Below are 24524 nucleotides of genomic sequence, written 5' to 3' on the forward strand. Positions count from 1 at the left end.
GAAAATGGATAATTGGCAACCAAGTGTAATAACGTTGCAGAATTGGACTGTATTTTATAATGTGGAAACTGCTGCATTTACCAGAAAAACAAATATTTTTCACTCTGGTGTACATGGGCATTTGGAAAACATATTTTTCAGGAAATGCTCCCAACACGCTCTTTATTTCACATATGAGCGTTTTGCAGGAAGAATATGAGAATTTGAGATAAAGAATGATATAGGAGGGAAGTCATATGGTAGGATGCTGGCGTTCTTATTGGTTAGAGGGATAAGAGAGGGCGTGGTTAGATCGGCGCGTGGGTTCGCTTGGGTGACACAATTATAACAACTTTATCTTCGCGGCCGAAACGCATTTTATTGTCAAATACTCACATCTTAGATATTGTCTTCAGTTATTCACATTTAAATAGCGGCACAATATCACTTTTGATGGAAAATGTGACCTCTGAGGAGCTACGCGGAAAACACTTCTGTCCTCCCGAAAGGATTTACTACATCGAATCGCATCTTTTCATCCGGGAAAAAAAGTTTTTGACCATTTTGTTTACTTCAGTTTTTCTTTTTTGATTCGGCGGATCAAACCGTTTGTCCCCGTGTCGCGATTTCCATGCAATCGTGCGGTGTGTCTGTCGCCGTTGCTGCCTGCGCTGCTGCTCGGAGTCTCGGCTCGGCTTCTTCTGGTGGTGATGAGGGAAAGAAAATGGCGGCGGGAAAAGCGAGTGAAACAGAGGAGGACTTTCCGACACTGACAGCCCAGGAGAGGGACAGTTTGGTCGGAATCGACAGGTCGGATTAGACGACCCATGCACTCATATAAACGCACTGTTTGAAAATAATTTGTATTCTTTCCTTGCATATCGAAATGTTTCCGAACCGCTCTGCAAGTGATTCTGAACCGCCTATGTTGTATTCTTGCTTGCAGCTCACTGTTTGGATTTCAGAAGCTTCATGAAGATGGCGCCAGAACGAAGGCCCTGTTGATGAAGGTAGCTAATGGAACTGGATGTATTTTACAATCAAGCTGTACTTATATCCACTGGATGTATTCAAGCCCATTTTCGACCATGCATGATGGCGAATTTGCTCCCAAAGTACAAAGTCAACCAGAACGCGAAACGGCCCACTAGCTGGTGACCAAGGCCAGATAGCCACTGCCCTACTCTTAGCTAGTCGGCTAGCTTGCTAGTTAGCACCTCTCATCCGATGAACAGCGACCCTGCACCTGCCTAGCCGTGATAATTGCTAGCTACGGGTGTATTAACTAGCTAGCTAACCCTAATGTATGTCCATGTTCGATAGGCAACCGCCCTTCCTTGTTAGCTGCACGGCTAACGTTATTCCTCACGCCGTATCATTGTATTACTCGTTAGTTGCTCCACCGACAAACCAAACGTCGTCATGGTTTTTGTGTTGCATTGGATTTATTCCACTTTAACGAGAAAAAAAAGTTTTGTGGCCGTGCGATTGTTTTATTTCCACGCGTGATTCGTGCACATCTGAGCTGAAAAGCATCTCCACCATCTGGCCACAACCAATATGTGGAAGTAGCTTGTAGCCTTCAGGGTGCACCACACACACAGCTTCCCCGATTACGTTATTTGGTAAGGTTAGCTAGGGCCCTTAGCATTTTGCATTGGCCTAACATTGGTGGGGGGTTGTTTTTTTTACCACGATGTGTTGTTTAATCTGTGGCCTTGCGTGGTTCCACGATACGGACTTCGGGAAGTATTGTGATCGCGTTCAGGTTGGAATCAGAGTGAATGAGTTGACAAATGTTATAAGTAACGTTAATGGCTGGCTGTCTGTCCAAGATGGCGGGACATGGCGGAGTGACACTGATATATAACCAGTTTGATATGAATTTCGTTTGTGTGTGGTTAAAGTGTGTCGCCAGTCTCTAATCGGATCTTAACTCCTTGTAAAGCTGTGTTCATATTGCCGACTTAGGTGGTGTCAGGATCCTTTGTTTACAGTTTTCAATGACCCCGTTTGGCTCTGCATGTGCTCACGGACTGGTGAGCCATGTGTGTGTAACGGACCCAGTCTACCTGGGAACGCATCGCCGGGCCAGCCGTGGAGCAAAAAGCGCCCGATCGCGAATTTATCTCGAATCTTAAACACGATCTATAAGAGAAGGTGCTGTTGACAGCCCGTGTTTTGAGGGCTCACCCACGAATCTGCTCGCTAGGTGGTGTGGGATACCTAAGGAAGTGGCGCTACTCTTCTAGCATTAGCTGCACTGAAGTGGCCAAAAAAGAACCATATGCTTACAAGTGAACGTGGAAAATGTGCAATTTAATGAATTAAGTTTGAATCCAACTGCACGCTGCTTATGCTGGAAGTTCAGCAATGCTAATCAAAAACGTGCTATCAATGCTAACGCTATGGTCTAAAGCAGTGTTTTTTCCAATGTTACTTATTCATTGTTTGCATACCTTAATTCATTTCCTCATATGTTCTCTATAAATTGCTTTTTTTCCTCATTTGCTCTGTAGACCAAGTTAATTACAAATGAGGTATGTAATGGGGTATTAGAATAACAGTCATGTTGCTCCTAGCGTATGCTTTGGCAATTTTGTGCCTTACACAATAGATGTGTTGAAGATTGGTGTTCTGAGAAGGTTCAGGATTGATGTGCAACACTATTCTCATCGTTCTGATGTTGCTGCGTATTGCTTTTTGCTACCAGACTCTTCTGTTACTTCCTTACACTTGCACGACCCGGTTTGAGAACACATAGAGGTCGTACGAGCTGTTTCAGTCTGGCCAACTCGTAGCCTCAGCCATCTTTTCTTGTAAAGTAGCGCAGCCTGAAAGCAACATTTCATGTGGAAATGGTGATCGATGAGAATACCTTGATATTTCTACATGTATGTGTGTGTTTCTTTCATCTGCTTGTTGTTACAGCAGTGTAAACAACACTTTTAATCCATCCTGAATATCTAGTGAGTGAAATCGAAATATGCAGATATGATGCAATACTTAAAAGACATTAGGCAGAAAAGTGACAGTAAAATATGACAGATTTGCACAATTTACTGTATTCTACTGCTTTAAATGTCCACACGGATAAAATGGACGACACAAGTAAGAATTTGTGTTCTTTTTACCTTGGTTACGCAGATCAAAGTGTTTCAAGATTGCCAAAATTCAGAATATTGACGGATATTTTCAATCCGCTTTCGGCCACTGACAGGAAAACAACAAAACTACAATGCCACTAGATTATGTAATATGCTGATTACTAGATCTATAGCTTAGGTCAAATACATTAGAGTGTAGCTTTAGCCTTCTATATATTAATTTTTTATTCAAAAATTCCAAATTCAGTCGTGTTTATTTACGACTCATTTTCTGCTCAAGGAATCTTATCTTCAGTTAAGAGTGATTTCCGTGTCTCGCCCTGTGTGTGGACCGCATCGCTGGACTTTTGCTTTCTCTACATACAGATAACCACCGGTTCCACTTTTGTGACACAACTGGGTCACTGTATCACTACCAGTAACTAGGTGGCAATGGTAGATAAGGTTTGAACTTGCATGTCCAGTCTCAACATTGGGGATGTATTTTATGTACAATTATTCATAACAATTCTACAAGAAGTATTATCACATTATGCGGTTAGAGGTAGTCAGTAATGTAAAGCACGCACTCAACGTATTGTGAGCACAGTGGCCTTCAAGTATTGCTGCACTTGATCTGCCTCAGCACGGAAGTAACATTTCATCATTGTATGGAAGTTTTCATAGAGTCACAAGTGCTCTCCTTGCAGAACTTGTGTATCACAAGCGTGAATTTATGTTTGTACCATAATTTTCTAAATTTAAAGACACATTTCTGTTGCTAAACACAACAAGGAGTTGTGTGAGTTGCACTGCTTTAGGTGAAGAAATCTCGTTCACCGTTAACACCTCTAAAAGGAACGTTGTGCTCGCTTTGTCAGATAGATATATACTTTATTAATCCCGTAGATTGATGGATAGGTAGAAATAAAAAATATTATATTTAAGTAATATAGTTGTATATATAAAAAGTGGGGATACAAAAACAATACATTTTGAATGTAAGAAGTGGTCTTTCATTGGCTGAGTATTCTGTGCTCCAAAATCCTTCATGTAGGTCATTTGCAGAAGACCGGTTTCCCACAGGAATTAATGAAGTGTTGAATATTCGTTACATACAGACATCCAACATAGTGTTTGTGAGTAAACATAGACAGTATAGAAAGAGCAGCACAACAGGATCTTGCCACTATTAAAATGTCATTCCTGAAACAGCTATTTTTAACAATATAATTATTCATCAGTAGGTTAAGTTTATTTTACTGTATTAGCAAAATGTGTTAAAAATTTAACTAATTCTTATTCTAAACTAATAAAATATGAATTCTTATTCTAAACTCATGTTAAACTATGCAAAACAAACAAACTTCAGCCATGTACATGAAGTTATTCCATCTGGACACACGAGGCAGCAGCAGCTGGCTTGCTAGAAACAGCAGAAGAAGAAGAGTGGGCCCAGTCCTGGTGCTGGATAGAAACGGGTATTATAGACAAATTCGTAAGGTCAATTTCACTTGATTAATCGTTCTATAGTAGCACAAATTCAGTATTACTCCTTCGCTTTGACTGATCCCACAAAAAGCATTAAATTCCTTTGCAAAAGGAAACGGGTAGGGATGGAATTAAGAAAGCTGAAATTACTGTTTATTTGGATCCACCAGTATTGGGAAGATATGTAATGTTAATATGTTTTAGCTTAGCATTTGAGATCTAAGATGGTAAAATAAAATGAGCTTTTATTATCAGTGTGTTACAGATGGTTGAACATCTGGCGTCAATCATTTCGCTGTTGAACCCACAACGGTAATGAGAGTCGCTGATCGAGACAGGGGTGAAATAAAGTGAGCTCCTACTGCATGAATAACTTATCATATATTTTGCATTTGATGTTTGCCACCAAGGAGCATCAGGTAATGAAGTAGATTAGCCTACAGTCGCAGATGTCTTTCAGTTGAATAGACGACATTGTGCTTTAAGTCTGTGTGATGTGAGCTGAGCCGATTTAATTAATTCTTAAAGGACTTGGATGTTCTGAGCAGGAAAATTGATTTTGACAATTTTGTGTAATTGTCATCACACTATGTTACAATATACAAAAAAAGATGATTCCAATTCACTTTACGGTTATCAGTTTGTTCAATCACACACCCGTAATGAAATATTAATCATGAAAATAATGCTTGTGTTTGCAAGTATATCTAAACTTAAGACTTTTGTTGTACAGGATATTACAGCTTATACCCCAGTGTAGTGTAAGATATTTTGGAAACCGGTCTAAACCGGGGTGCTGCCTCCTGTGAACTGACATCAGCATCAGAATCTTCCTTGCCAGATTTTCATTCCCAAAGTCCCTCGGCTTCCCATCCTCAATTGTCTTTTTCACTGCCAGCTTCCGCTTTGAGCCGTGGGTAAATTAAATAAAGTGAGAGGGCAATCAGTTGATTAATTCAATGATGAATTGTCTGCTGCATACAGAAACAATACTTTCTTTAGGCATTTGACTTGAAACCTAGACTTGATGGAATGTACATTTAAAATAACGATAACCACTACTAGAAACACTTTGTGGCTGTTAAACGGAAGAAGTGAACAGAACTTTAGATAAGATAAGCCTTTATTCGTCCCACTTGTGTTGCTGTGCAGTCTTCCTGCCATCTAGTTTTCAGGGACCCGTTCATATTGGTCATCATGCAGTCTGTAGTTTAGTGGGGATCCAGCCCATACTATATTTTTACTTCTTGTTGCTGCTCTTCTGGTTCATCTTGTTGTTCTCATTCCTTCATTCTTACACTAAACTGGTCAACTTTGCAACTGAAGACCACTGAAGGCCCTCTCATGTTTTTTGCATTACATTCACACTTTGGTTCATATTCACAAAATATTCTTCACCCAACCCCTCAAATCATTATATAGAAGTCTTGTTACTCTGTCTGTAATAGACAGGAGTGACTTGGTGAACTAAGAATGGAATCTATCAAGGAAGTTGGACACAGAAGGATTTGAGTTTGTTGTTCTGATTTAAAAATGACAACCAGTGAAGTATATTGTTGCTTTACTTGGTAGAAAAATAGTAAAATTGTTGTCGAGAGAAGACAGATGTGTCAAGAGTAAATTGAAATGGTGTCGCTAGAGGACCACTCAGTAGCATTCAGTTGTTTTGGAGTCAAAATGTTCTGGTTTCAATTCCATCTGAGGACCTGGGACATTTCTTTGTGGAGCTTGGTCCTCTCCGGTTTCCCAAATTCCAAAAACATGAAAATGGTGACCCTGAATAGCCGTGAAATGAGTCGGTGACATGTCCATTGCGAACTCTGCATTTCGGCTAATGTCAGTTGTTTTAGGGTCCTTTTACCCCTCGGCACTACCCTACAAATGAGAAAGTTACCGAAAGTGGATGAATTTAGTTTGAAAACATGAGAAAACTGAAAGTCTTCTGAATATATCACCATTTATCAGAAGGACCTTTAGATTGAAAGACATTGATCAGCATTAACATTGTGAAGCAGTTCTGTTGAACCCTGGACTCCTCAAGCTTTCCTGTGGCATCTGGCACCAAGACCTTTTTAAGTCCACCGTGTTACAAAGCGGAGCCTCCATGCTTTGGACTTGTTTGTCCAGCACGTACCCCAGATGCTTGATGGGATATTAAATCTAGGAGCTTTGGAAAACAAGTCAAGAATCTGAATTTGTGTCCCTCAAACCATTCCTTAACTATGGCATAACTGTTGGATAACTGAGAACCTACACAGACATCTTTGACTATTGAAGTGATGCATATTCATTATCCTGTTGATATAAAAACCACTGCCATTAACTCACCGCCTGCCATTGACCTCTGTAGATGTAAGTTGTGTTCTACGGGGGTGGGGGAAGCACTGTCAGAGCTCGTCATTGAACATCAAGCTACTAAAAATGGAACTGAGCGTCAAGACGACCAATGACTGGTAGGACCCACGGTGTGCCAGCAGAACACTGTCTGGGCTGTCACTTATTCCTATCAAAGTGTTTCCTGGTCTTTGCCCAGGTAAGTCAATCATGTGCCCCCGGTCTCCACGTTGTCTTGAAGAAAATGTGGCTCATCAAACCAGGGCACTTTCGTTACTGCCCCATATTGCCCACTTTGAGTGTTGGACAGAAGCTGTTTGACTTCATCCGTCAGAACTGTTCCAATCCTTCTGTCTGCCCACTTTTCTCCTTCTTCCAACACCTCTATTTCAAGAACCAAAGGTTCAATTACGACTCCCACTGATGGATGCATTTGTATTGAGATAATAATTGTTGTTCATTGTAACTGTCAGCTGTCATCATCAAACAGTTGGGCGCTGAATGGTGAAACTCACTGGGGCACCCTGATAAATCAGAGGGTGTACTTTTTTATAGGTTGTTAATTACTAGTAGTGTTTAGTTTTGGTTGCTCATTTGGAGGGAAACATATCTGTATTCTCACAATTATTATTTTTTTTGCATGGTTCTTATTTTTGTTTTATCTCTTTTCTCCCACTTACAATAAAAAAATAGATAATAACTTTTCTGCAAGAAATACCGTCCATGTGATGCAAACAAAGGAAGACTTCGCGCAGGTGCATTTCATGTAGGTTTCATTGAAGAGGGATGGTTGGATGGATCCTTTATGCTTCTAGTTTAAAATGACAGAATAAATACGTTAAACCTTAAACAAATTCTTCGACAATGCTGTCAGACAGGTGTTGGCCTTCAGCGAACACGTGCGTTCACAAGACGAGTTTGGCTCGTGAGAGTAATCCACATGCGATAACGTCTAAAGAGGACGAATTTGCCATCTTTTGATGGAGTTCCTCGAGATGTAGCTATATTTCCGAAGCGAAAGAACATCCTGCGGCAACGTTGCAGCGCATTTCTCCTCAGCCAAGCCATCGCCTCTTGAGTTACTCAGCTTTTGTGATTGCGTGAGTTTCTGCTGCGTGTTGTGTTGGCAGTAATGTAACTTTTTCAGTCTCTTGATAACAGAATGAATGTATTTGATTATGTAAGCTCTTCTTGGCAGCGGCAGCGCTACCCACCAAGGGCAAATAGCAGGTCCTCGGCGCATTTTGCAGGTTAAAGGTGATTTTAAAAGGCCTAAATTGCAAATTAGATGAGAACTATCTCCATAAAAAGTGAAAAACGAGCGCCGCACTTCTGAATAAATTTCCAAGTCGTGCAGTTTCTCCTCTCTTCGGCTTTGGATAGCAGCCAGCTGCATTTTGTTAGAGCAGCTGAGCTGTTTTGGACGCAATCGTAATGTGTCGCCAGAAAACGGCTCAATCTTGGGTGTGGAAAATGATCCAAAGTCAGTTTTTGCAACGAAGATTACATCTGTAAATCACCAGAATCTGTTGTTTTTTTGTGTACATTTGAGAATAAACAGCCATTCGTGCTGTAAAGGGAAGCGATTTTAGTGTTGAATTATGGTCAATGTAAATGTGTTGCACTCTGTGTGCTTCGTTATCAGCTGCTTTGTGGCTTCAACTGGTCGAATATGTAGGAGAAATTACGTTGATTAACGGTGTAGCTAGAAGTCACGCTCCACTCTCGTGATTAATGTTGCTGCGCGTCTGCGCCGAGTAAATTTGCTCTCGCTGTCAAACTGGTGAAAGCCCCTTTAACTAAAAATGTTGCAGGGCGATTCCATCTCTATGTCTCTTTTTTTATCTGCGTAGGATCGCTAATTGAACAAAAAGCCTCCAGCGTAGCTCCTTTTCTTTCCAATCAGCCCGCCCTTCGTCTCGGGACAAAATTAATCTCCCTGCGTTTGGCAGGAATCAGGGAGCCGATGTCAGCCGAGCTGCAACTCAGAAAGTTTAGAGATCCCTCTCCCCGCTTCCCTTCGTTTGTATAATTTTTAACTATACATATATATGTATATATATTATACTTTGTGTTTTATCTCTGACCCAGGCTGTTCGCTGCTATGATTCGCTCATCCTTAAGGCCGAAGGCAAAGTGGAGCCGGAGTTATTCTGCCAGCTTGGTCACTTCAACCTCCTTTTGGAGGATTACCCAAAAGGTAAGAAACGTTGTGTCTTAAAATGCTGATGCAGCGACAGAAAATAACTCCGTGTGCTTGTGATTACAGCATTATCGGCATACCAGAGGTACTACAGTTTACAGTCAGACTACTGGAAGGTGAGAGCATCAGCATCTGAATGACAAACACACACACACACACACACACACACACACACACACACACACACACAGACAATTCCTTCACTTCCTCTCCCACGCGTCTACTCTCTAATTCAGTGAAAGTTTTGAATGAAGTTTGAACGGACTTCATTTGCAAGGACAAAATGTTTAACACTTTTTAAATAAATGTTTAAGGGTTGTTGTTTTTTCCACCTTGACCTTGTCATAATGAACGTGTCTCTCTTCATCTTCACCCCCCCCCCCCAGAATGCTGCCTTTCTGTATGGCCTGGGAATGGTCTACTTCCACTATAATGCCTTTCAGTGGTGAGTGCCGGCCATCTTTATTTCATCTGCAAACAGTCATGAACTACATCTCACCGGGGGTGGGGTGGGGGTTGGGAAATGTCTCTTTAAAGACAGACGAGACACATCATGACTCAACAGTTCAACAGTGACGCGTTGAAATCTTGACATACTAACATCTTAAGTTTCCTTCCTGGAGTTCCTGCTTGGAAATCACGCTGGCTGTAAATGTAAAAAAAGAAAAGAAAAACAATCTTATAAAAATCTCAACGTGTAATTTAATTTTCAACTCGCTTGTTCTGCGGTTTTTTTATTGCAACGGATGATGAAGCAAACCTGTTTGTGAAACAGCTGCACGAATTTCAAACAAGACAAACACGTCCCGTCGAAAACCGACCAATAGGAACGCCAGGACGGATGATCCATAAAATCAGCTCCCGTCTACCAAACTGGGATTTGAATATGTTTATCTATACCGGCTGGGGCGGGGAAGAAAGTCTGTCCTTTATTGTTTCCATGGTAACACCCCAGCCAGAGAAGACTCTGTTCTGGCTGCATCACCAAAAAGATTAAATTATTGGGTATTCTTTCCACAGAACTTTCAAGAAACGGTGCTATGTAGGAGCTTATATAGTTTTTTTTTTTCATTTATTTAAATTTATATTTCAACATCCTCTCCCCGCACCCCACCCCCTCCCAGGGCGATCAAAGCATTCCAGGAGGTGCTGTACATTGACCCAGGGTTCTCCCGGGCCAAGGAGATCCACCTACGCCTGGGTCTCATGTTCAAGGTCAACACAGACTATGAGTCAAGCCTAAAGGTACGTCGGTCCGCTCTGGTGGGGCGATTTCACGGACCGCTGCTAAATAAAGAACCATTACCATCATAGCGGGGGGGGGGAGTGTTGGGTTGTCACTGTTGCACTTTCACGGATCTTCTGGATGTTCTTCCACAGCATTTTCAGCTGGCTTTGATTGACTCCAACCCCTGCACTTTGTCCAAAGCTGAAAGTAAGCACCCGTCTCGTTCATTCATTCATTCATTCATTTGTTCATCTCTATAGTTATTTATAAAGAAACAGCTTAAAAATCTGCTTAGCTTTTCTTTTTTTCCTGCTTCCAGCTCAAAAAAAAAAATCAAGTCTAAATGTAATTCCTGATCCTGATCTACATTCTCAGCTGCACTCTAACCAGACTTTGCAGGAATTGAAGGACAATTTGCCGCTGGAATGAAAGCAATTAAATGAAAGGTTTATGTGAATGATGGACACGCTAAAAGAATGTGCTGCGTAGTGATTTATGTGTGCACCAAATATCTTCTTAGAACACTAGGAGACCTTTATAGTAAATTGCTTTTTAAGGATGTAGATTTCCAAAACCAGGATTCCCAGACTGCATCAGTCAAACCGACGCAGCCCGGAACGGGGTGGGGGTGGGGGGTGGATCCAGCATCGGCGAGCATCTCATGGCGTCTCCTTTACAGAGTGTTAAATTTTTGCTCCGCTTGCCGGGGGTTCGGTCTGGGTAGAGCTTTATTTGATATGCCGCTGTCATCTCATCTCTTCCCGCCCTGGTACCTGTTACCTTGGCGACAGCAATATCCATTTTTGCCAAGGGCCTCGCTGTGCCTTTGCTTCATTGTACCCCCCCCCCCGCCCCACTCTCCTCATTTGTGTTCTCACTCTCTCAACACACACACTCTCGCAGACACACACACACAAGGGCAGCCCCATTTTTTTTTTCCTCCCTTCTCCCTCTCCCTCTCCCCACCCTCCCTCTCTCTCTCCCTCCCTCCCTCCATTTGCTGAGAGTCACTCAGGCAGCTTAGATCAGACACTGCAGCGCTCCAGACAAAGGAAGGTGCCGCCAGGAGCACAGCTACCTATCTGGTGTGTTACACTTAATGCAGTCAGACGCACAACCTTGTGCTCCCGACACGTCTTTTTATTGACAACGCAGCACTACTTTTGAAAGACTTGAGACGACTATAAGAAGGAATAACTCTCAGCAGTGTGTGTGTGTGTGTGTGTGTGTGTGGTGGGGGGGGGGGGGGGACACCTTTCATAAATGTTAAATATCTTCTCCTTAACGTGTTTCTTCTCCTTCTCTCTTCTTTTACAGTTCAGTTCCACATTGCTCATTTGTATGAGATTCAGGTAAGTGCTCACCTTTTTTTCGACCTAACTTGTGTTTCAGCTCTTTCTTTCCTGTCAAGGACAGAACATTTCTTTGCTTTTCTGTCATTTCTGCAATTGTGAGAATAAAACCGGCGGGCGGCTGAACGTGCAAGCGTAAAAGGCGATGGGCTCGTAACCCGGATACTACGTGGAAATCATCTGAGCGTCGTCCTGTTTTTAATTATTTATTTATTTTTAAAAGAATTCGAACCAGGTGCTGACAAAATTGAGGAGGGAACAGGGTGCGTGAGTGGGTGGCATGCGGGAGGCGATTACTAGGAGCAGATCGACAGGGTTGCCACGGAAACAAGAAAGTCTGTCTTCCCCCCTCTTTTGTATGCTGGTGGTCTCTCTCTCTTTATCTTGGTTTCAACGGAGAATTACAGTAGTTTCTCAGCAGCTCTGGGGAGTAGCGGCGCTTGGGCACTTTGTTTGCCGCGCCGTGTCCGAACGCAACACCGTCGTAGGCCCCCGTTGTGCGCGTTCGTAGGGCGGCTAAAGCGTCACTACGTTTAGAGAGGGTTGTGACGCGAGGCAAAAAGTAAGGGCTTGATCTGAACGTTGAAAACCACTCCACCTTTCGTAACCACTCCACCTTCTTTCCCATTTCCTCTCTTTGCGTGCCTCTACCCCCCCCCCCACACACACACACTATTTCTCCTCCCCAGAAGAGATACCGAGCTGCCAAGGAGGCCTACGAGAGCCTCCTGCAGACAGAGGATCTACCTGCACAGGTGAAGGCCACTACCCTGCAGCAGCTAGGTAAGCGTGCTTTCCGAGTGGAAAACAAATATTTACTCTCCCGCTTTACTTCCCGTGCATCAAGATCAATCCTCCCTTTGACCTGTTTGTCCTAACGGAACCTGATGGAGGTCAGTGTTTCTTATTGGTGCGGGTGTTTGTGTCGCAGGCTGGATGCATCACACCGTGGAACAGCTCGGGGACAGAGCCGGCAGGGACAGCTATGCCATCCAGTGTCTGCAGAAATCTCTGGAGGCCGACCCCAACTCTGGACAGTCCTGGTACTTCCTTGGCAGGTACGTTATAATCTATAATCCGGCGGGGGGGGGGGGGGGGGGGGTCACAAAGGTTACAGTTTTGAAAATTTGTTGTTCCTGGAATCTACTCTCGACAAGATTTAGTTGCCATGGTTCTGCTTTGGTTTCCAGGGGTTGTTTTACGAGTGTGGACATTTTTATTAACAGGCGTTAGAGCGGTTGGGATTTTCATGTCTTCACGTTTTTATTTCAGTTTCTCTCTTTCTCCATCTTTTTTTCTTTTTAAAGACCAGTTTCATGCTCCATTAAAAAGTGATGCCCTGAGCCAGCCTGCTGGTGTCAGGATCAGCTGAGGCCTCTTTTAATTGATCGGGAGAAGCTGCCTCTGAGCGTGCCAAGCTGTGTGTGTTTGAACGCCGGCTCGCTTTCTTAAAGGGGCGGTTCACCTGAAATTAAGAATACAGTAAAAGCCTAGTGCTGGTTATTCTTCAAGATGTTTGATCTGCATAAAACTTCGTCAAAATCATCTTTAATCTCTCAGATCTAATGGGATCTAATCAAGATGACGGGGCAGAACGTGAAATCACTCAGATTTGGGGGCATCGGTGCAGAAAGAATCCTCACGCATGTGTCTGTTGTGTTTCCTGCAGGTGCTACTCGAGTATTGGGAAAGTCCAGGACGCCTTCATCTCCTATCGGCAATCCATAGACAAATCAGAGGCCAGTGCAGATACCTGGTGCTCTATAGGGTAAGAGACGGGTCGCTCAGGACGGGCCGCAGGGTTCGCTCTTTCTGGAATAGTGTAGGAAGTAAATCTCGTCTCTCCGCCCCCTCCACCCAGGGTGTTGTACCAACAGCAGAACCAGCCCATGGACGCTCTGCAGGCGTACATCTGCGCGGTGCAGCTGGACCACAGCCACGCCGCGGCCTGGATGGATCTGGGCACGTTGTACGAGTCCTGCAACCAGCCGCACGACGCCATCAAGTGCTACATCAACGCCACGCGCAGCAAGGGCTGCACCAACACCACCGCGCTAGCCCACCGCATCAAATGCCTGCAGGTGGGTGGAGGGGAGAATCCGAGGAAGCGAGGCTGCGAGGAAAGCAGATAACAAAATCCAGAGTTTTTTATTCTAGTCTCCCGTCAGATTTGGCGTTAATGTGTCGAACATCACTGGTTCCCAACGATTCCCCGCTTGAAACGCTTCATTAATGAAAGCTGCTGGATGCTATTAATACAATTCAAGCACTTATAAGTCAAAACTGTCTACTTGCAGCGTTTTACAAGAGATTAGTCGGGACAAATTTGCGCCAAATGGTTCAGAACTGCAACAGAATTTATACAGCTGAAAATTTTATTTTTTGTGTGTTTTTTTTAAACTCCTGCTATTGTTAACTTGCTTGTGCTGCTCCTATTGGTGCATTTGAAAATCACAAGAATCCAAGCCACTTTTTTTTTTTTTTTTAAGCAAAGAAAGTGCTTTTGTTGGATGTTAAGGGAACACATTTTAGCATCGAAACCCATCAGGAGGACAATCTGAGTGTAGGAACTCCTCTTAGATCCTCATATACATTTAAATGCATGATATAGAAACACTTTCCAACTGTCATGCGGAGCAGAGGATGGGTCTATTTGGTAGCATCCCTGCGTCGCCATAACTTAAAACTCTTAATTCTACAGACTTTTGGGGTCATATTTGGCACAAATAAGAACTTTGAATCGCTGAGGACCTTCAAGCCAAAACCACAACGTTTCATTTTTTTTTTAATGTTACTATTGCAGTTTAGCGTGATTCTAAAGAAGCAAACCAATCACCTTTAACGGATGGCTAACGCTAACCGGTATCCGGTTGTTCCCGCCACCCACAGAATTTAACACCGATTTTACTCAACAGAACTTTTTTTTTTTTTTGTCCAAGCTAATGTCATTTTCCTTCACATGTGCATGACGCAATGTTACATTTCCACCAGTTTTGTTAGCATAAACCCCCCCCACCCCGGCATTAAGACAAGCCCCGACGGCTTGCTTTAATGGAACTGTGACTGTGTTTGGGATTACTATTACCGAATGTCAAGTAGTAATACCTCCTTGTGTTGGTTGATGCTGTATCTGAACATTTTAAGGTGGCATTAGCCCCTGCCAAAGACACAAGTTTTGCATATCAGTTGGCTTCACTTGTGTGTTTTTTTTTTTGTTTTTTTTAAACCTCTACCTATTTTACCATTGCTGATCATTTCCATGTTTTTTGAGGTCATCGTTTATTTCAACAACAGCAGCAAAAAAAAAAAAAAAAAGCCTTGTGTTTTATTACTTTTTTTGTTTTTTCACGTCGTTTTCCATTCCCCTAGGCTCAGTTGAGTAACCCCCCGCTCAGTAGCCTTCAGGGTAAAAGTAAAATGCTCCCTCTTATTGAGGAGGCATGGAGTCTACCAATCCCAGCTGAGCTAACCTCCAGGCAGGGAGGCCTGAGCAGTGCACCGCAGCAGGTGAGAGACCAGATAGAACACCTCCCGCCTCCCCTACCCCACCCCCACCCCCACCCCCACTTTACACACCAACCTTTTCTCCTCCTTCCCCTCCCTACTTTTTTTTTTTTTTGAGTGCAGACACACGAGCATAATGAACACACGGACAGGCCAACTCACACGCGCATGCACCGGATGGGTAACACTTGAGCTGAGCGCCACCTTCCACACACACACCGCCTGTGTGTGTGTGTGTGTGTGTGTGTAGAATCCAAATTGGAGATTGGAGACATTTCTAGAAGAATGCGCACACACGACTAAAATTTGTCGTGCATCAGACGTAACGCGGCTGGTTTCCCTGCAGGAGAAGCACTCCAGCCGAGTGATACCCACTCCCTTCACTCCCCTTTTTCCCCACAGCACACTTACGCGTCTCGGCTTCACCCATCACGCTCAGTTCCTAAGTTATCATCCAATAAAACACGTGCAACCTTTTTTTTTTTTTTTAAATCCACCCCCCCCCCCCAAAAAAAACAACCTGAAATTGAATTTTAAATCGATTTTGAATCCGGTTTCACACGGCTCTCGATCTGCGTCTGTTCAGACTCAAGTAGCCGCGTTTAGCCGTTACCTCCCTCGTCGATGTCTTGACGTTGCCTCAGTGTGATCGGTGAGGTCGTGCCGCCGTAGCGTACACACTCACACACACACACACACACACACACACACCCCACACACCCACACACTCCTATTGGCTCTGTCTGTCTTCCTCCCTTCCCCTCCCCGTCCCCCCTCCTCCTCCTCCTCCTCCTCCTCCCCACCTTTTCAGTAGTTGACCTTAGATGTCCTGCAGCTGCTCACTAAAGTCCCGGCAGCGCCCCCTAGTGTCGCATCACTGTCTCACTCATTCATGCCCATCATGCAGCAGATGCGAGTCGTTGTCCATGTTTGTGTGATCACTGTTGTGTGAGCGGCTTCATATTGTTCACTTGTTTCAGATGAGTGTGATTCACGTCTCTGAGCCTGATGGGTAATTTTAGAACGCCACCGAAACAAACGAAGACAAAAAAAAAATTTGTTGTTTTTTTTTGGTTTGTTTTTTGTTTTTTTTAGCCCAGATTTTATCCTCTGAGAAAATAAATATAAATAATTGCTTGAAATCCTAATTATTATTCTTTTTAATGATTGGGAAATATTGATGATTAGCAGAATTGTGATTCATCTATTTTTAATTTTATTTTAAAGTAGGTCCAATAAACCAAAGGTAAAACCAACAGTAAGATTCTGTTGACTGACTTAAATGACTTCTAATTTTCCCTTTGGGGATTAATACATTTAATAAAATAAAAACAATTAAAAAACATTTTTCATGCCAGCCGCTCTCGCCTCCTTGGCTCCCTCGGAGGGAATGTCGGCGCGGCAGGAGAGCTGCCCCCCCCCCCCCCCCCGGGGGGGGGGCTGTTGTTGACCTATGAAGTAACACCCTCAGACACACAGGAAGGGTTTTATTTATTTTATTTTTATTTTATTTATTTTATTTGCTCTACTTGTCCTGCTTGTTGTGTTAGACTGCCGACGCACAATCACAGTATTGCTCTCTTTCCCTCTCTTCCTTATTCTCCATCCCTCGCTTCGCCTGATTACCCCCCCTCCCTCCTCACATTTGCTGTTATTTTCCTTGCTTCGCTCGTACTTTCCACCTTGACCTTTTCTTTCGTGCCCCCCCTCCCCACTCCCTCCCCACTCCATCCCTCCCCATTTTACGCCTGTGTTCTTTCCCTGGTTACTTATTTCGCGTCACTCCCCTCCTCCTTCTCCTTGCGCTCCACCGCCAACCCCACCCACCCCCCAACCTCCCCCCCTCCCCATTACAGGCTTGCAAGCCCAATCACAGCGCAGAAGGCGGGGTCTCGGGTCAGTCCTTGCCCCCCCACGCCGGCTCGCTGGCCCAGGCGGACGACCAGTCCTGCCCAGCCAAGCGGAGGAGAGCCTCCAGCCCGTCTAAGGTGAATACGACCCCCCCCCCCCGCCGCTGCCAGCACTTTAACCTCTTTTAAATTCAATAAAATTTGAATTTCAACCATGTGAATTTATTTCTAGGGAGATTTGTGGGCCAGTAACGCAGCACAGCAGCCAGTTCCCAACTGGTACCTCTCCCCGCAGAAGTTACAGGTCGGTAATCATCTCATCCCCCGGAAAAAAAATAAAAATAAAATCTTGATCTTTGCTTTTTTACGTGACTTCTCTCCCCCCCCCCCCCCCGTCCAACTCCAGTTGCTGGAGCAGTTGCGGAGTAACCGGGCGAGCCTGAAGCCCCCGCAGCTGCAGATGTTGGGGCAACTGGAGGCTCAGCTCGCCATGATGCAGCAGAACCAGCACCAGGTAAAAAAAAAAAAAGAAATCATACGTGTGTGTGTGTGTGTGTGTTCGTGTGTGTGTGTGTGTGTGTGTGTTCGTGTGTGTGTGTGTGTGTGTGTGTGTGTGTGTGTGTTCGTGTGTGTGTGTGTGTGTGTGTGTGTGTGTTCGTGTGTGTGTGTGTGTGTGTGTGTGTGCACGCGTGCGTTTAAAACAAACACCGACCAACAAACGTCTCGTCTGTTTTCCCCGTTTCCAGATGAGACAGAACGCCTCAGGAGGTCCAGCGCGCCCCTCCCTCCCCAACGGCCCCACCAGCAACTCCCTCCCCTCCCCCAACCCCGCCCTGCAACCCACCCGTCCCCCGCACCCGGGGGGACTCCACCGACCTCTGTGCCCGCCTCAGCCGCCGCTCGCCAACGGACCCCTGGGCCCCGGGACGCACGGACACTCGGACCCCCTCCCCGCGGGCGGTAACAGTAGTAATAATCAGTCGGGGCCCGCCGACACAGGACCCAACGGAGACGTGCCTTACCTGCAACCTGCCGGCAGCGGCGACGCAGCACTGCTACCTCACACCTGCACAAGCCCGCAAACACAGGACGCCACGTCGCGCCAGGCCCCCCCCCAGCACCTAAACTCTCAGGTCAGTTCTCTGGCGCTTCTTCTGTTCAGCGTGAAACGGATAGAATTCAGGTTTAGTCTACTGACCTACTTGTTGTTAAATCTGTCAAAAGCCACAGAGAAGCGATCCCTCCTGGGGTGTGTGTGTGTGTGTGGGGGGGGGGCACCTCGCTTTGATTTCCTTTCATTCTGCAGGTTCAGATAACTTTTCCTAGCAATAATCTCTAATCTCGCTTTTGACGCTAACTTCCTGTTTCCGTTCCTCTTTTCTCCCCCCCCCCCACCCAGGGGCTTCAGAAGGGGGCTGCTCCACAAGCCAAGTGCTCCGCTAGCGAGGGGACCCTCTCTCAACCCCACACCCCCAACCCCGCCGCCCCCGAGCACCCCAACAATCAGGTTGGACATTCCACTAAGGCCCCCTCGCCGCCGCCGCAGCAGCAGCAGCAACAGGCTCACAACCACCTCCCGTCCCCGCCCCCCCTGCCCCACGCCGCTACCTCAGGTGGAGTAGCACCTGGTGCGTCCGCTACCAAAGATAGCAACGCCACGGCCGCCTCGTCCCTCGGAAACGGGGGGGGATCCGAGGCGAAGGCGGCGGCGCCGTCGTCGCCGTCGGCCGATGGCAAAGCGGCCCAGTCGGAAGGCCTGGCCAATCACGTGCACTCGGAAGACGCCGGCGGCAAAGCGGCGGAAGGCGGCGAGAAGCCGAGCCTTAGCGCAGACAATCCCAGACTCACCGCCCTGCTAGCGGGGGGTAAAGGTGCGGGGGAGGGCGAGGAGGCGACGGCGTCGTCGTCCACGTCGTCCGCCGCCGCGCCCGAGCCCCACAAGAAAATCAACAACATCCACCCGGCCGTCCTGCCTTCCACCCCCCACGCACAGGGCAGCTCCGCGGCCTCCTCGCCCATCTCCGCCATGTCCACCGCCACCCCCTCGCCCAAATCCTCAGAACACACCCAGACGGGCGCCCACAGCCCCGCCAACAACAACAGCAACGCCGCCGCCGTATCCGCCCCGCCCCCGGCCGTCGTCAACGGCAACAGCAAAGGAGCGATGTCCGAAGACTCTCAGAGCCCGCTGAAGGCCGAGCCGCCCGCCGTCGCCGGTCTGAAAGCCACGCCTCCGCACGGCCCCGGCTCTTCCTCCTCCTCTTCCTCCTCCTCGTCATCTTCGATATCCATCTACCCCAGCTCCACGGACGTGCTGAAGGCCTGCAGGTGAGGCGTCAGCCCCCACCCCCCCCACACACCCCGCTCCTCCGGTTGTCACCGCTGTTATGTAATCACCTCTCTGCCGAGAAAAAAAAAAACCCCAGCACGATTTGTCGGGAGCGTGTCTCCCCCCGGTGGTATCGTGGTGTAACTGCAGCAGCGGAAGCCAATGATTATGTAACGTGCAACAACGCCGACGGCCACTGGGCAGCCTTGTTGCCATCCAGATCATTTTTTCAGCCGAGTGGATTCCTCCACACGACTGCAGAGAATTTTTATTTTATTTTTTTTAATGAAATAAATCAATAACAGATACAGGAAAAGAAAAAAAAAAAAGCCTCATATTCACCCGCGTATTGATTTCTATCTTTTTTTCCTACGTGCAGAAACCTGGGGAGGAACGGCCTCTCCAACAGCAGCATCCTCCTCGATAAGTGCCCCCCGCCCCGGCTGCCCCCGCCGCCTTCGCCAGCCCTGCCCAAAGACAAGCTCAACCCTCCCACGCCCAGCATCTACGTGAGTACTTCCTTCGTGAAAGTTTTTCTGTTGTTTGTTTTTTTTTTCTTTTTTGTTCGGAAACTTCCCGAGAAGACGTCGTGATCTGTCGCCCGCCTGATTTTAATTTCCTGTTTCCTGTTCGGATCAGCTGGAGAATAAGAGGGACGCGTTCTTCCCTCCGCTGCACCAGTTCTGCACAAACCCCTCCAACCCCGTCACAGTCATCAGAGGCCTGGCCGGAGCGCTCAAACTGGGTAGAGCATTTTATCCCCCCGCTGGTGCGTTACTGCATCCGTCCTTACTTGTCGCACACTCAAATCCTTTGCTTCCTTCTCCGCTGCAGATTTGGGTCTCTTCTCCACCAAGACGTTGGTCGAAGCCAACCCGGAGCACCTGGTGGAGGTGTGGACGCAGCTCTCGCAGCCCGCCGATGAAAACTGGGACCCGACGGGCATCAAAAAAATGTGGCGCTGCGAAAGCGCCCGGGCCCACACCACCATCGCCAAATACGCCCAGTACCAGGCCGCGTCCTTCCAAGAGTCCCTACGGGTGAGTCACGACTCATCGAACGATTCCGCTTTGACAAAACTCAAAAAGTTTTTTTTTCTCATTTTGGATCGACACCAAAAAAAAAAAAAGATCAGAGAAAATATTCAGGAGCAGCAATGCTGATTTTCACCAGTAGGTGTCGCTCATGATGCAGCAAATCCTGGGTGGCGTCTAAACCGAGCCCATGAATGGGAGTGCTAGCGTGCGACGCGGTTCATCATGACACGTTTTTTTTTAAATTTGTCGCACCAACTGTTGAATAAACCATTAGAATAAAACAGGACATTTAATTTGAAACACAGGAAGTATCGACCTCAGAAACTGTATTGCATAACTTGAGAGTTTCTCTCTTGTGGACGTCTATCAGAGTTTTATGGTCTTGCTCTCGACTCGAGTCGGATTCCGCCGCGACAAAGCACGCGGTAGGCCCCGCCCTGTGGCGCTTAGCTAATTGGCTATCCTGGGGCTCCCGCCAACATAGCTGCATGCTGCTGCTAGCTCCCTCCGCCCACGCGTCACTAGATCAGACTGGCAAAACTTTCAACCCAGCTGGTTGTGGAGGTGACTGGTTGATGGATTTACGGTGTTTGAATGTGCTGTACATGCAGCTTCCTGGTGGTTCAATGTACTTCCTGTTTTATTTCACAGGAGGAAAATGAGAAGAAGGCATTGAAGGAGCCCTCAGACACAGAGCCGGCGTCTGCAGAGAGGTATTTAATGGAAGTTTTTTCACCTTGATTTGATTATATTTGCTCCAATCGAAAGTTCTGACACGTAAAAAAACTCTTTGCATCTTCAGTGTCGCTCGTAAACGAAGGGGGCCCTTAAAGCACATCAAGTTCGGAACCAACATCGACGTGTCGGACGAAAGGAAGTAAGTGGCGGGTCTCATCTTGGCATCCAAACTGCCGAGGTTTTAAAAAAAATAAAATTGTGACTCATCCGGGTTTCTCGCCCACGCGCGACCAGGTGGAAACAGCAACTCCAGGAGCTCAGCAAACTGCCGGCCTTCGCTCGAGTCGTCTCGGCCGGCAACCTGCTGAGCCACGTGGGCCACACCATCCTGGGGATGAACACCGTTCAGCTCTACATGAAGGTCCCCGGCAGCCGGATACCAGGTGATCCACGCAAGGCTTTATTTGAGGAATGGGGGTGTGATCATAGCAGGCAAGAAGGGCGTCACTTTTAAAATGCGTTTTTTTTGTGTGTGTTTGTGACTCCAGGCCACCAAGAACACAATAACTTCTGCGCCGTCAACATCAACATCGGACCCGGAGACTGTGAATGGTTCGCGGTACCGGAGCCTTACTGGGGAGTGATGAGCAACTTCTGTGAAAAGTAAGGATCGAATGAAGATCTAAAAAACATAAATTAAATAGCAACGCCTCCGAATCAACCTCCCTTCCCCCCCCCACCCTTCCAGGAACAACATCAACTTCCTGATGGGCTCTTGGTGGCCCAACCTGGAGGACCTGTACGAGGCCGACGTGCCCGTCTACCGGTTCATCCAGCGCCCCGGCGACCTGGTGTGGCTCAACACGGGAACCGTCCACTGGGTTCAGGCCATTGGCTGGTGCAACAACATCGCCTGGAACGTCGGACCCTTAACCGGTACGCCGAGGCCTCGTTGGGGGGGGGGGTCCGATATCCTCCAAAAAAAAAAAACCAATCCGTTAACGAAAAAGAAGAAATGAATATGTAGATTTTTCCCAGCATGAGTCTGCCAGAATTCGCTCATTAGTCCTCCGCTAATTCCGTCTGATACGGCGACCTTTTGCTGTGATGTTTGGAAAGCTTTTAAGCTGATTAGTGACCTTTTTAGCTGATAACCAGGCTGATTACAGCAGCCTCGTTTTGCGGCTGATGCATTTCAGACACGTTTTCCTGTCTGTACGACAGAACCGCGACTGGAAAGTTCTGATTTATTTTTTTGTTTTGTTTTTTCCCCCTCCCTCTCTCAGCCCACCAGTACAAGCTAGCCGTGGAACGCTACGAGTGGAACAAGCTCCAGAGCGTCAAGTCCATGGTTCCCATGGTGCACCTTTCCTGGAATATGGCGCGCAATATCAAAGTGTCAGACCACAAACTGTTCGAGATGATCAAGTGAGTCCCCGTCGGCTGATGTTTTGACCCGGCGGTCGTTCCACCAGAAGGTGACGCCTGCTTCTCCTCCTCCACCTCCTCCTCCTCAGGTATTGCCTGCTGCGGACGTTGAAGCAGTGCCAGTGGGTGAAGGAGGCCTTGGCGTCAGCCGGCAAGGAGACGGTGCTGAGGCCGCGGACCAGGGACGAGCCGGCGCACTACTGCACCATCTGCGAGGTCAGTAACCGCGGCGGGAACATCTCGGAACCAGGAGTGTGAAATTTAACAGGATTTCACTTTTCTGGGTTTCCGCAGCTCACACTTATTTCGCCACGGATACTGGATAAGAATCCAAAAAAAAAAAACGTGTTTATGTCTAATAATATAAAATAAGCGCCTCAGAGACTGAAGTCGATCTTGTTTTGTTTTTTTTGTGTGTGCGCGCAGGTGGAGGTGTTCAACCTGCTGTTTGTCCGCCGCGAACTCCTGCCCAAGAAGCAGTCGGTGGTCCACTGCCAGGACTGCGCCCGGAAAGGCAGCGCCACGCTGGACGATTTCGTGGTGCTAGAGCAGCACAGGATGGAGGACCTGATGCAGGTCTACGACCAGTTCACATTAGTAAGTCACCGGACCGTGAAGGAGAAGGAGGAGGAGGAGGAGGAGGCGGCCTCCAGAAGCTCCGCCCCGCAGTCGAAAGCGAAAATTAACTCGTCGTCGGCGTGAATCAGAACAAACATGGATTCATCTGGAGTTGTAAATAAAATATTTTATGAAGCAGTTTACCTTTTTTTTTTTTTTTTTTCTTTCAAAGAGAAATAAATCCATGTTATTTTTAAATCATTTGACGAAGGAGGAAGCATGTTGTGTAATAAACTCTTTTTTTAAAAAAAAAAAAGACCAAATATGGGTGTGTCCTCAACATCAGCACAGATTTATTTTAAAAAAAACCTCAAACGTGTTGCTGTTTGTGTGCGTCTGACATCTTGAGCAAATAAACGATACAAAAAAAAAAAAAAAAAAGGGGGAGGAGCGCATCGATAGTCCCAACAAAAGAATTCCTGGGTTACATTCCTTTAAGGATCAGGAAGTAGTTTTGTGACAAAAGAGACGCCATCTTGAAAGGGGGAGTGGCTGAATGTCATCCACCAATCACATTTTCACGCAGTAAATAAAGGTTTTACCATCTTAACATAGGTAAACATACATATTTATATGTTTATACCTGCTGTGCATCTAACCTTTGTGTGTCATCTTCCTCCTCAGGCCCCTCCTCTTCATTCTTCTTCATCTTGACATTAGGCGACGGCGTTTTCTTCTTCTGCTGTGGAGCCATGAAGCCCCTTTTACAGGAGCTTGTATTAAGATTTAAAAGGAAAAAAATCCCCACAAAAAAAAAAAAAAATGAATAAAAGAACAACCACCCACATATGCGGACCATTTCTGATATTCAGGAAAGCCGAGGCCGTCCCCCGTCCCCCCGCCCATACCCATACCCACACCCACCCACATGGCTGGTCTCCCATCGTGACAGCTGGAGGCTGAGGCGGCCGAGCATGTCTGTCTATGCAACCTGTTAAAAAAAGTGCTGGAGTCTTGCCCTTCCAGGGGTGGTGGTGATTGGTGGGGTGGTGGGGGGCACCGAGCTCGCTAACAGGACTTCTTTTTCCTCTCTCCGCCCCCCCACCCACCCACCCTTTTCCCCTTTGGTGACAGTGGTCCCGCCCTGTTTTAATGGAGGACTTAATCAAAAACATTTGGGCAACAGGGGCACGAGGAGGGGTGGGGGTGGGGGGGTTCTTAATGCGTGATAAAAATGTTTTGTAGATACTTGTTAACTGTCACAACTGGCAACACCACCCGTAAAGACTACTGACTTGACAACCTCTGCCCCCCCACCCCCCTATTTTTTTTTTCTTTTCCAGTAATAAGGTGAAATGTTGATTTCTAGATTTTCCCTCAACTTATCTTCTGCCCCCGCCCCCCCACACTCCCCCAAGGAGCACTAGCCTAACTGGTCTTTTTCTATAGTAGATGGTAATTTTAAGA

At 46.5% G+C, this 24524-nt stretch overlaps 1 protein-coding gene across 2 annotated transcripts; it reads left to right on the forward strand.

Moving 5' to 3' along the window:
• The first annotated feature begins 379 nt into the window (after positions 1–379).
• LOC137591128 (lysine-specific demethylase 6A-like) lies at positions 380–24466 on the forward strand. Of its 2 annotated transcripts, XM_068308904.1 has the most exons (30): positions 380–789; positions 926–989; positions 8982–9090; positions 9160–9209; positions 9480–9538; positions 10218–10338; positions 10474–10528; positions 11639–11673; positions 12363–12456; positions 12605–12731; positions 13343–13441; positions 13535–13754; positions 15043–15180; positions 17034–17165; positions 17260–17331; positions 17434–17541; positions 17774–18160; positions 18427–19355; positions 19736–19865; positions 19996–20101; positions 20191–20396; positions 21045–21106; positions 21196–21270; positions 21366–21514; positions 21620–21734; positions 21820–22007; positions 22358–22499; positions 22589–22715; positions 22926–23096; positions 23742–24466. In XM_068308904.1, exons 1-30 carry the CDS (start codon positions 611–613, stop codon positions 23769–23771), a joined length of 4479 nt encoding a protein of 1492 aa, XP_068165005.1. In that variant the 5' UTR covers positions 380–610; the 3' UTR covers positions 23772–24466. The 2 variants fall into 2 exon arrangements, with proteins under 2 accessions (XP_068165005.1, XP_068165006.1); XM_068308905.1 differs by lacking the exon at positions 15043–15180.
• The last annotated feature ends 58 nt before the right edge of the window (positions 24467–24524 follow it).

The sequence above is a fragment of the Antennarius striatus genome, chromosome 24 (assembly GCF_040054535.1).
Source record: "Antennarius striatus isolate MH-2024 chromosome 24, ASM4005453v1, whole genome shotgun sequence".
Taxonomy (NCBI): Eukaryota; Metazoa; Chordata; class Actinopteri; order Lophiiformes; family Antennariidae; genus Antennarius; species Antennarius striatus.